At 40.7% G+C, this 13,326-nt stretch overlaps 1 protein-coding gene across 2 annotated transcripts in view; it reads right to left on the minus strand.

The window, feature by feature from the left end:
- Window positions 1-6,916: 6,916 nt before the first annotated feature.
- The window catches only part of LOC103480440 (protein Dok-7), a 34,445-nt gene continuing 28,035 nt past the window's right edge, over window positions 6,917-13,326 (minus strand). For both annotated transcript variants that reach the window (XM_008435390.2, XM_008435389.2), the window contains 2 exons: window positions 12,061-12,240; window positions 6,917-9,215 (listed from right to left, as the gene is read on the minus strand). In XM_008435390.2, coding sequence (XP_008433612.1) covers window positions 9,079-9,215; window positions 12,061-12,240 — 317 coding nt within the window. In that variant the 3' untranslated portion in view covers window positions 6,917-9,078. The remainder of the gene's footprint in view (window positions 9,216-12,060; window positions 12,241-13,326) is intronic.

Here is a 13,326-nt window from a genome sequence, read left to right on the forward strand (position 1 = left end):
TTTATAACGACATGTCTTGTGAAGAAAAGATTTATTTATTTGTCCTGGGCGGAGACTGGAGAAGAAGAAAAAAAACAACACATCTATAAGCTTAGCTGGACATTGGCTGACGTTCCTCAGTTTTCTCTCCACTGTGAGTTAGAATTGGACCATAAAATCATTTCTCTTTGCCAAAATTTCTTGTGTCGTTAGCTGCCTGGAGAACAATGAGAGTATTTCTGGTTGTTAGTTCTGTGGTTTTAATTGGTCATTTGTAACAAATGTAATCCATGATTCTATGGTTTTAATTGTCAAGTGGTGAAATACACAGAAGTCCTCTAAATATTCTTTTTATAGTAATAAATACGGCTCCCTGACAAAAAGTACCCATTCTCTAGAAACATATTGATAAGTTACAACATTAATTAAATCATGGGCGTTAATGTAATTTGACGTATCTTAATGACATTTTAAAGAGGGATGAAATGTATCCTTTTTGACAACAAACAGATGAAAATCAGCAGTTAAAATCTAAAACGGAAAGTGTGTCGCAAAGATTTTTATTTCTCGGTGGATTGTTGTTTTCCTCTGAGCCACTTCAGTGTTTTTGTTGTTCCTCCTTCCCAAGCATTGTTCGTTAAATGAGCGCAGGGCCAGCATGTTTGGGTTTCATTTCCCGTTCCTCAATGGCTAACAAATAAATGTCAGCACCCCGTTTGGCACATAATGGAACTCACCCCGAAACAAAGCTCGCTGCAGCGGCTCGGCGTTTCCGCATAGAGGTCAGAGATGGAGCTTTTTTTAAATTATTATTATTATTATTATTATTATTTAACTAAAAGAATCGCTCAGTTGTTAAAAAAAAAAAAAAAACAACAATGCCACGGGAGCCGTTGGTCAGCTTGACACATGTCGCGTTGCGAGGTCGATTGTTCAGATATGTCATGGGTACAATATTCCCCATCCTGTGTCCTGAAGCTGTGAACCAAATGAAAACATGGCCTGTGGGCGCTTCTACTGATGATGCAAGACTGAGAAACGACACATCAAATATGTCAGCCGGACTAATTACACCCTAATGTGCTCTCTGCTGTAACAATCAAGCCCCACGGGACCATCTCACCCAGACATTGTTTTTAGCTTCTGATCACTTTCAGCAGTAAGAATGTCTCTCTTGGTAAGTAGTCACTTACTTTGTTTTGTTAATGATTTAAATCCAATCTGATTCTCTTAGGCATTTATTTTTTTGCCAAAAATCTTAGTTTTTGGATGTGTAAAGACTGGACGTTTCCTCACTTCCTCCAGCGTCCTGCACTTACCAGGAGCAGAACATGATGATGAGGGGGTGAGGAAGAGCAGATGATAAGAGGTACCACAGCATCTATGATGCATGAGGGTTGAACGTTAGTAAGCCGGATAATACTGATGCTTACAATCTCCAGCTGCCCCTTTCGCCATGTTGACCGTCTGGAACACTGGACTAGCTTATGAGACCGGAGTGCAAGTACTGCAAATTACACTCCCTTATTTTCCACCGAGCACATTTGAATCTGAACACAAGCGCAGAAATCATGAGGCCGTCAGGCATCTGAACAGTGAGAATGAAGACTGTGTAGAGAGGTAGAAAAAAAAACAAAAAACGGATGAAGGCACATCCTCTTCAGATGCCTCGTGGGCAACGACTGTAAGAGCCTCTTTGTGTGTTTTTGTGAGACATTAGTAGTTGTAATTGAGTTGGGCTGAACAGGGCCAACGACCAGAACCAAAAGGTCAGTGGCTCGAGTTTATTGGGTTGGCGTTTGGAAATGCTACTGAACCCTGCAGGCTTTGACCATTTGCAACAAATCACCTCCGACAGATAAACTAATCAGCCGCTATTTGGGGATGCATAACATTTACTTAGAAAGCACAAGGCTTTAAGCATCTGTGTGTGGTGAGTGAGGAAACCGCAGCCTGACGCCTTGTGGAGTCGTTCTCCGCAGTTCAGTCGTCTGGGAAGAACGATCTACAATGTAAACAGTCGTCTTACAAATGGCTGATTTCAAAGCGCTCTGGTGGACAGAGCTTGAATACGCGCCTTGTCATCCAATCTGCTGCGCATCGCTGATGAGTTCATACATTTAAGTGGGAATTCAAAGTTGAGGCGTAAAGATGGAGGAGGTCCAATTCAGCTCAATCAGGATCACATTGTTGCCGTTAGCAGATGATGTTCAGAGTTGGTTTGTACTCAACCTTGAAAATGCAGAACAGATTCGCACTAGTAATGCAGGACTGGATGTACCAGGGACTGAAAACAGTTTCATAAAATCTGCACTGTGCATTTAATTTATTATTTTGACAATAAACTTTGTTTAACTGAGAAATATAGCAAATTTAGACACTTAAATGTGTCTTACTGATTAGAATAAATATATATTTATATTTCCTTATGTGGACCCTTTTGTATCAAAATGTGGGAGAGATTTAGTTCCATACATGAAAATTGTGTTTCTTTTCTTCCAATTTTTTTTAAATGAAGAACTCATTTAGCATGTTCCTTTGGAAGGAAATAATCTGACAGCTGCAACATTAAACTGGGTCATCAGCAACAATAATCCTCGACACAGCAGCGACTCCGAGTAAAAAGAAAAGATGGAGTGGCCGCAGCGTCACTGGAAACGCTTTTCCAGGGTCATAAATGAAAAGAAATACAGTGGCTTTAAATGACTTGCAATGAAGATTCACAGATCCATTATCTGTATGAGGCAAAACACACAAATGCTTTCTATTCTCTTTGAATGAAGGAACTATAGTAATCACAACTTGTGATTATTGGTCCTGCTTAATGCACCTTTTCACTGAAGTTTATAAAGCAAACTAATCTCTTTAAGTGTAAAACATCAACTTATGGTAATTTAACAGTCGCTGATGGCTGGACTTTCTCTTGGGCCCAAATTTCTCTCCTCTGAGCAGGCAGTGATGTATTTAATTTTCTTGAAGCAATATTAAAGCACTTCAGTGTGGAAATTTCCTGAGTGCCTTTTGGTATCTTGAATCCAACCGTTTCTCGTGGTTCCTACATAATTAATAATCCTGAAAGTCATTAGTTCCTCTGTGAAGACGGCGGCAGCCTCGGCCATGACGTGTGAACATGCGAGCGAGGGGAAAGTGACCTTGCATGAATAATTAAGCTGACTGAGATGTTTGAATTTATTTTCTGACAAGTGTGTGCAAGACTGACAAAGCAGAGCGAACAGTTTGATTAGCAAGTACCAATTACTTATTCGGCAGACGTAATTTTCTTAGGAGGCAGAGAAAGGAGGTTTCACATGACTGAACCAGCACAATGAGACGAACCAAATGTATGTGTGGCCTTTTGTTGTTTGATCCCAAAAGGCGCAGCAGAATAAAAACACCGGCCTGTAATATTCCTGTGACAGTCAGACTGAATCTAAACCATTAATTCTGGTTAAAGTGACAGAATGACCCACTTTTCAGCTGATGAAGTCAATAACTGATGCTCCAAGCTCTGCACTGGTGGCAACGTGTTTCTGTAGTTCACTCCTGGCTCCCGCCAGACATACAGACTTAAACCAGATCGTATTTGGGGTGGAAACCAGATATTAAAATGTAAGCAGCCACTATTAGGACTCCCATCTCCAACCAGCTTCACCGGGTCTTTATTATGTGTGTTTTGAGGCCGACGTGCAAAATTTACACCAAAACTAGTTGATCATTTGCAACACAAAGCCAATCTACGACGGCTGGACATTAACACCGTGTTTACACAGTAAACCTGACTTGTTGAGGTCCACAGTTCTCTTCTTGACATGTTAGCACTCAAGTCAAAGGAAATCTCCTTTGGCTTCCTCCAGGAGTTTTTAGTCAGATGTCAGTCGTGACAACATGATTGGAGCTTCCTCAAATTGTTCAACTGCACAGTGAAGTATGAGGGCATGTAAACTCTTGAAGAAAGCAATAAAAATTTTCTTTTCCACTATTCTGGCATTTAAGCAAATAGAAATAATTGGGGTAGTTTTCAGTGACATGAGACAAAGTTGAGTGTAATTTAATGTCAAAAAGTGGGGTAAAAAAGAGCTTCTTTTTGTTGAGTATAGATACAGATGCATACATATTTATATGTGTTCTTGCAATGTTCTGTGCATGAAGTAAACACGCCTCTCGCCCAGCAACCACTAAGATCGGCGCCAGCCTCCCTGTAACTCTGAGGTTTGGGAGGAACAGACGAAGGATGGACGGATAATACAGTTGTTCTCATAAGGAGTGTCTGTCTCCTACGAGAGAAGAACATTTGAAGGATAAGTTAGTTCATTTGACTTCAGCTCTGAATGACAGAATTAAAACTCTCGGCTGCATTTTCAAACGAGAGGAAAACAACCGAGGTCGAAAGGTGCCGGCTCGTTAGCGCTTTTGTGTGAATTTATGATGATTTGTAAAAAATTGTTCTGTGTTTTTTTTTTTTTTTTGTTTGCTTTTTTTCCACATGAAATCCTCAGGATGCTCACATTCAGTTCCAATCAAAAATGTTCAGCTGGGGTCAGAGCAGTGAGCAATGGACAGCCAGTGTCATGAAACCTCTGACCTGTGGACAGAGCAGGCTTTTTGCTAAAAAGTGTTGCATTTTTCTGAGCTGAGCCTCATGTCGGCAGTCAAAGAGCATTTTAACTTCAGAGCCAAACTCAACTTAGTCCCGAAAAACCTTGAATGTTTTATCCTTTATCTTCAGGGACTCAACATAAAGTCTGCTGTGCAAAGCAGTTTGTTTTCCACCACAAAAATAAATCAAGTATTTGAACTTTCAATTACTAAAGATTTTAAAGTGGTACTGACAAAGATGAGGATCTAAAAGATAAAAGCACCTCTCATTATTTCACCTCCAATTTAATTTGGAGTAGCTCTCCAGACTTTCTGAAGTGTCTTTCAAAGTTTTAATCTTGTAGATGTTCCAGGATGTTGCCCAACAAATGATGTTTTATGTTGAGTTATTTTCACAGATTCAGCCAAAGGCACTGGAGCAAATTGTTCCTTGCTGAGCGGCTGCTAGTAAAGACTCAAACTGATCCACTGGGAAGACTTGAAGCTGAGACCAAATGCAGTCACCACAATCATTACTTCCCTACTTTTATTAGGCAAATTATAATTCAGAGTGTAACTGAATAAAAGTGATTGAATCATTTCAAGAGCTCCAGAAAAGATTTTTGACAGGAGGAAACAGAAATAACTTTGTGCTCCACAATGTTTGATGCTTGGTCAGCATTTCATGCCAGAGGTCAGAATATTTGCAAAGCCCTCAATACTCACAATCGGTCAAATATAAATCATAGATTTTAAACTGTGATTAGTTTATGATGCAATGAATTTGTGCTTTTTTTCCAAAAGTGATGTGGAAAAAATGAGTGGTGTTCCTATGACCAATTTTTTTTTTTTTTTTTTGCGTTTTTCTTTTTTTTGTTAAAATGTGAACTTTTTTCCTGTAGTTTTGTGCTCAGTGCCCCTTGGAAGGCAATTTAAATTCAATTGAATGTGTTTATGTAACACCAGTAAGTCTCACAGGTCTTTATATCTGCTACCTGTGAGTGTGATGAACAGATGGCGCTCTCCTGTATGTTCTTTGCTTTTTTATACAAACCGCAGCAGGGACTAAAGCCGTGCTGCTTCCCTCACAAACACTCACTGCGCGCTCTCTTATTGAATTTTCAATCTTCATTTCTGTTTCTTTATTTAAATCAATATGTGGCCACAGAGACGCTCAGTCACACTTTCTCAAGTAAATGAGTTTCTAAGAAACACTCGCAGCACGTCGCCCTGTGTGGTTTGGTCCAAGGTTAGTCGATTCAACAACCCGTGATTTATGTGCTTGTACGGTAAGCCAATGTGAATAATGATGCTGCATGAGTTGATTTTGGTTGTTCAATTCAACAATTGCTCTTTAATGAGTATTGGTGCGCCAGTGAGTGGTCACAGCTCTGTGTGTTGAATATCAACAGTTTATGTTTAAATACTTACACAAAGCAGCACTAGATGTTTTACTGTTTTACCACCAAAGTGACTTGATAGATGTGCAGCAAGTTGTGTCATTAAAATAGACAACAATACATTTTAAACTTCTACCAGTTGATTGTAAATTAACTTTGGGGCGGAGGAGAAATTGTTAGTCCTCTGTCGTTATTGGTTGTTTTTTTGTTGTTGGATGGAGTATGGTGGACGTTCATAGGTCTGGTTCAATTTCCATGTGATGTCTGAAGTTGTCACATTCATTATCAAGCAATTATTAGGCAGTGAAAATAACATGGGAAGGTCCAACAATCACACAGTTGAGGAAGAAAACGGGTTTTTGTCTGGAGATGAAATGTGGAAATTAATCCCAGAACAAAATCAGCAGACCTTGTCAAGAGGAAAAAACACACAAAAAACCTGAATGCAGTTTGTGGAACACGTTATATTTATATCAGAGTATGAAAACGTGGTTTCAGCTCATCCAGGAGGAGGAAATGCTGCAAGTCAATAACTTAGTGCAACCTGCTGGCTTTCCTTAGATAGAAACTTTTTAACCAATTTGAATAATGAATTGATCTCATTGTACTGTTACTGATAACTAGGACCATGCATGATTTATGCAAGATTTAATTAAAATGATTTTTTGAGACAATGTTTCTGTGAATAAATTGTATATTGAACAGTACTGCAATTAAATTGTTCAGCAGTACTTAGTCATGAGCCACTTCTAAAAACTCCAGCTCTAAGTTGCTGACAAGTTGTCCAGATTATCTTTTCTGTAAGTTTTCGACATTTACACTTTTTCAGTTTGTTTCTTTGTTTTTTATTACCTTTCCTAAAGTTGATCTGTTCAGGTTATCCCACTTCCAGCTGCTGATGGGAGATGGTTTAACGGCTTGAATCCAGCAATCAAAATAAAATTAACACAGACTTTGAAAGGTTTAATATTTATCCCATTTTATTTACAATTTACATATTTTTTTGAAATGAGTGTGATTCAGTTTTTGTTCTTACTGCATTACATGATTATCAAACTGTAATAATCAACCACCAATAAAAATACGTGTTAGTTGAGGAAAGTAAAACCAGAGACAGAAGACACTAACCTCTTACGACACTGATCGTCTGAAAGCAATAAATCTGAAACTCTGGCTTTTGTCTGTCCTTTTGAAAAAGCATATTTCGTATTCCAGCGCATCTTGCATATTTTATACTCAGACGTTTCAGATGAAAACATTTTCTGCAGAGAAATTACAATGAAAACTACAATGTCCCTGTCAGACATGTGAGTTCATCTTTACATTTTAACTTATAAGAAGTATTTTTGATGAAAGAGTTCAGGATTACGGTAAATCTATTTTTATTACTTGTTGACAATGTGCGGTGATTGGTGTTTTGTTGGGGGGGACTTTTCCAGAAAAACTGCCGGGAAATCAGTACTTAGCCCTCTTAAGGTATGTAGACTTATTAATGTGGCTCTGTAGTTTCTCAATAGAGTAAAAATGCTACTCTATTAATGTCTTCTGAAAAAATAGACACTGAATCTGACTGGAGTTTGACTGCATAGTTCTGGTCTGGTATAGAGCATGAATATTATGAACCATGGGGCACAAACCAAATATCTATTTTTTATCCAGTTAAAGATTATTTTACTGACTTTCAGGAAAGCTTGGACAAAGACGAAAACAACACGCTCAGATGGAAGGAGATTAGTTAATTCAGGAACGCGCCACAAGGCTGCAAAGAAGTAGAAAATACAGGATCAAATGTATCTCTGCCCACAAAGTAGCAACCAAAAAAAGAAGCTGAGGCTCCAAAATTTACACCTTCAAGAAAGACTAAAATGTGCAGCCGCCTACATGAATGAGATCAGTTACTTCTGGAGAGAGAAATGTGACACTCAAAGGATTTGGTCTCGGTGTTAATGGGTGAGCTCGGATGAGTCGGGGAGAGATTTTCACACCCAACAATGCTGCACCAGCTATAAAGCATGGTGGGGGCAGAGGCATGCTGTGCCATTATCATCAAATCAACCATTAAACATATAAAACATGAATTAAGGCCCCTAATGGATGCATGGAAATTTTTTCACTGCAACTGTAAACACTGAAAAAACACACAAAGTTGTAGCAATAAATAACTTACTAAAAAAAGAGAATTTTACCTAGAAAGCACAAATTATACATTCTCCATATATCTTTACTTGTGTATCAAATGAAATAAACGTCTTGTTGAAGTCAACTGCAGGTGAGACGCAGCAGAATATGAGACGGAAACAACCCTCTGCTGAGGTTTACCGATGTGCCGCACAAGAAACGAGGAAAACGTAAAAGGACACAAAACAATCATTTAAAAATCTCTAAAGAAAATCTCCAAACATTGTTTTCTCTCGCCTATGCAGAAGCCATAAATAGTTTCCCCACAGTAAATCCCACAAAGAAAGCAGCACTCAGGTTCTGTTCAAACAACAAACAGCATCTGTTAGTCACAGCAGGCCAACGCAGGTCAGCCGGCGTAGCGGAGAAACGTGGAACAATTACAGATCCTCACCGTAACTCGCCATTTACTTTCTCCTGCTCAGCGCTCTGAGTAAGACTGGATGGACGGCTTTAGGCCAAATCCGAGCGGCTTAGCACAACGCAATTTACAACTACCTCATGGAATAATCACCTCTTGCTTCATCTCTGTTGTTTTTCCCAAACGATGATTAAAAATGTGGCACGGTCCAAGATGGCGCTGAGATGCAGCTGAGCGAGGGGGAGGCATTTGGGCTGTGACTCATCTCTGGGTCGGTGCTCTCCTCCTTTTAGTTGGCGCAGTGCCATTTAGTGAGGCAACCGACTTTCTGAGGGGACGAGGTGGAAGCGTCGCGCGTGGCTTCATGCAAAACCGCACAACCGCGGTTATCACGGCTTCTTGATCGATTACAGAAGCAAAAGCCTGGCCTAACAACGTGAACACCCCTTGTTCTTGGATTCCAGCATGTGTGAACCCAGTCTGTGCTTAGAAACTGTAAAGAGAACAGAAAACCAAAACGCTCCCATCAAGTTCTTCACATCTCCGGCGGATACAGTCCCGACGCAGCGAATCCGAAGCACGGAGTCAGTGCGGCGTTCCCTTTCTCCTCAGCTCCAGGCTGTGCAGGCCCTCCTGCCTGCCCAGGGCGTGCTGCGCGCCGACTCTGTGGGCCATCTCCGTCGCGGTGATGTCGATCTGAGCATACCTGGTGGAGCTCTTTCCTGTCAAAATAAGAATTGCAGGAGAAACAAGATTGACATCTGGAATTCATCGAGAAAATGTCTTTTCAAGGGTCTAAACTCAGAAAAAGTTCAGTACTTCACCGACTAACTCGTCTGAGCCAGTGGAGCGCAATGAGAAGGTAATAAACAAAACCTAACAGTAAAATATTCACCTGAATTGGATGAGCTGTGTGTCTAAGCCAAAATCAAAAGACTTCCCAAAGAAGTTACCTGCAGATGCATCAGCCAGGAAATTCAGAGAAAAAAAAAAAAAAAAGCAGATTTCCTTTAATCTACACCCGTATATAGCCACAGAACGTCTTGCGTCACAGTGTTTTTAAAAACAACAAGAAACACATTTGGCTTTAATCAGCCGTGTGCGTGGCGCTGAATGTGATTACTCAATGCCTGAGCCTTTGATGTGTGCGCCTGCTTAAACCTGCTTAAAGTTGAGTTCAGTTCTAATAAAAGAGATCACATAGATGTCATGAACAATGCAAACCGTAATGCCTTAAGCTGTTTGTGAACTGGTAGGAGAGGGCTGCTTCTCAAGCCAGGCTCAGGGAAAATGTCTGTCTGGATTGAACTCTGATGCGACAAAATCATCAAGTAGAAAAAATAAAATAAAATTGGGGTTCTTTTTCCTGGTCTTTTCTGCAGAATATTTACATCCTTTTGCTGCTGGTAGTTTTAGTTCATCTGATAATTAATAAAAATAGTCGGTCAACAGATTTTGGAGCAGTACAAACATTATATAAGGAATTATAAGCTGCAGGATCTTCTTGGTCTTTAAATTTCTCCTTTTGCGCAAACTGGATCAAGCTTCCACATAAATCAGAGAAAATATGCAAATAATTCAGCTGAATTTCCTCGACACTTTGTCTTTCATATCTTTATTAATACAATTACTGCCAAACGTGCTTCTTTTCATTTGTCTTACATAAAATTCAAATTTTCTGAAAAGCAACATCTTGTTTATTTCCGTTACCAAAGCTAACAGAAATAAACAAATTAAACATGTATGTATGTAATGAATCATTATGACACAACTTTCAGAGTTACTTCCGTTAAATAGATCTCTATAAATTGGGATATAAACCATTTTATAGAGTTGCACTAGTCACATTTAGACTCAATATTAATGCAAATGGCTGCTGTTCTGCACCTTGGTCGTGTTTTATCGTCTCTCAGAAAGTGAAAGAAATTCAACCCGGCTTCTTCCGGCCATCAGCGGTCCTGGTAGGACGATCCCATTAGAGAGGGCGAACTCACAGCTGTGACCCGAGGGCCTCTCGGTGGTGAGGCAGGATGCCCTTCCTCCCGGGTGACAGATTAATAAGAGATAAACTGCAACGCCGCCATCAAGACGCTGACCTCTGACCTCCCACCCTTCTCGTGTTCTCGAAGGCAGCGACGATAAGACCGAACCCGCCGGTGAATTACGGCTCGCTGCTCCGTCTCCAGTCACCAGGACTCCGACATCTTTCGGGAAAAGTTCCGGTGGGAGTCTTGCGGCGGCGACGCTGATGGGACCGAACCGAGTCACCGATGATTCATGCGACTCTTTATCCTGCCCTGGTGCAGCCTTGACATTATTGTAAGCGGGCTCTTTCGGAGCGGTCTGCTGGGTTTGAGGAGAAAATGCCTGATTTGAAAAAGCGGCTGCACACAAAGGGTGATCAGAAACGGGGAAAGCTTTGTGGAAAAAAAACGACATGGAGGTTCAGCGCTTCAAACACTCGCTTCTATATTTTTTTATACCTCGGTGTAAAGTTCATGGACACACCAAATCTGACCTTTTCTCTCACATTTAACTGCTTTGCTCCTGGACTCCTCTCTTGACTAAACATTAGTATGTTGTCTGAATGTCTGTGAATATGTCAGAAATGTTTTTATATAAATTAGGTTATTTTGGAAAATTTAGAAATTCAGTCCATAGCTCTTTAGCCAGATTTAAACAATAACTAATAGGTTACTAAATGTTTTTCAAAAGAATAAATGTGGCAAAGCTCGACTGGGAAAACCTTTTACTGTGGAGAAACATTCATGTACAATGATGATTGTTTATAATCTTCTCTCTAAAGAACCAAGACCCGATCAATACGTTACGATACCATGAATGTTTTTGTCTGGATTGTACTGTGCTCTAATTATAATCCACATTTTATCAAGTTTTTGTATTTTTTTCCCCCTCAGAGACGACGTTCAGGTGTATCCCTCAGTCCTGAATCTCATGTGCATCCTGAAAGCAGCACCAGGAGAAACCAGCACCTCACGCCAGAAGAGGACGGCGCCTCCACCTGAGAGAGACTGTAGTCTCATCGGATTAACATCCTGTGGACCCGGATGTTGTCGGAGCTCATTTTCCCTGCTCATTGGGTAAATTCCCTGCGGAAATCACGACTTCCTCCTGGTTTGTGTTTCTTTTTCAAGCTCGGTGTTAACAACTTTTCAGCTGCGTTCTCCTCAGTTTTTTTTTATGGGTAAAAAAAAAAAAAAAAAAAAAAACTATTTAGAGAGAAGCCACTGTAGTTATTAGCAACATCCTTTGTAACCATGAATTTGAATACTAGATTAAACCAGTTAAGTAAGCTTATATTGACAACAACAAAAAAAAAAAACTAAATTTCCCTTTGATCATCACAAAGATTTACTTTTAAAACCCACAAAGGATTTACTGAAGAATAAACAGACTGTGATCTGCTGATGAAAAGTCATCCACCATCCTACGGGCTGAATCGTTTCCTTAACACAAGGCGGACGCTCAGAAACCAAACCAGAGACGCTCCGGGGACTGAAGATGAGGCCTCTCATTTAGTAGATGTCACTCCCAGTAAATTCTTACTCTGAGACGGCAGATGTGCGACGGTCCCTCTGGCGCTGTGGCCCGGCTCCTGCAGCTCCAGCTCCATGTAGTTGAGTTGTTTCTTAGACGTCGGGCTGATGGGAATATTCACGTACGTGACGCTTTCGCTCCGGGGCCTCTCGGGAAGCGCAGCCTCCGGAGGGAAAACAAACGCTGCCCCTGCAAGTACAAAAGCAAACTAAAAATCAGGTGGCTGCTTCGTTTTCTGTGTTTATTTCTCTCGTTTCGATCGAAGAAACCAAATCCAGGATGCGACTTGATTTTTTTTTTTTCTGCTGTTCGTCTCATTACACTCAAGTACCTCTTTTTTTTTTTTTTACACTGGCAAAATGTCATGCGAATGCAACAGGGTGCGTCTTACTCATTTTGTCGTCGCAAACGTAATCAAAAGCTGGGCTCCCCTGGAGGCTGAGAGGCTCTTGAGACTTCAGCACTTAACGACCAACTCATGTTGTTTGGAGTTATGTAAATACAAACGTCTGATCAACGCCGACACAGAAGCTGCTGACGGCTCTGCAATCATACAGGAACACTGTATTCCCTGTTGCATTGTTCATTTTGCTCTGGAGGCTAATTATGCATAATTAGTAAACCTGACCAAATTATTTTCCTTTTAATTACACCATTTAGTCATTTGTCGACTCCGTCATTGCTTCTTATCCAAGATCCAAGCTGTTGGAAACAAGGCCCACGGTCACTTTCTCTGCTAATACCGAGTTCGGATGAGAAGAGGGAAATAAGAGGGGCCCAAATCTGTTCGCTCATATTCAGTTGGCAGAACAAAAAGCCAAAACGTTCCCTCAATCCATTTGAACTGAACGGCTCTCTTCTGTCAAACAGAAATCACATCGCCACGTTGCCTAAAGCGAGTTGTCGTCAGCGTGATTTATGGCGAATGACGGATGGGTTGAAGTGGGAAGGCGTCTAAAGGCCAGGCTCAACAAAGGAGCGTGAAGTTGAGATTATTACTGGCAGCTTTTATGCTTCAGAAATATTTTACTCTGAATCAGCTTGAAGTTCTTCAGCAGTCTGAGTGACAGCAGATGGGACCACACCCACCTGATCTCACTCAGCACATACATGATTCAACCCGTCAGAGGTTCTCCACCGTTCCCTTCTCGGGCCAATTAATTTTTTTTTTACCGCTGCAGACGAGGAGAAACCTCACACAGGCTGCAGTTTTAGGAACAGTCTGAGGCAGTTCCTAAAGTCAAGCCATCGCGAGAGAGCAATTGTCAAAACTCA

This window comes from Poecilia reticulata, linkage group LG18 (genome assembly GCF_000633615.1).
Source record: "Poecilia reticulata strain Guanapo linkage group LG18, Guppy_female_1.0+MT, whole genome shotgun sequence".
NCBI classification, from domain to species: domain Eukaryota; kingdom Metazoa; phylum Chordata; class Actinopteri; order Cyprinodontiformes; family Poeciliidae; genus Poecilia; species Poecilia reticulata.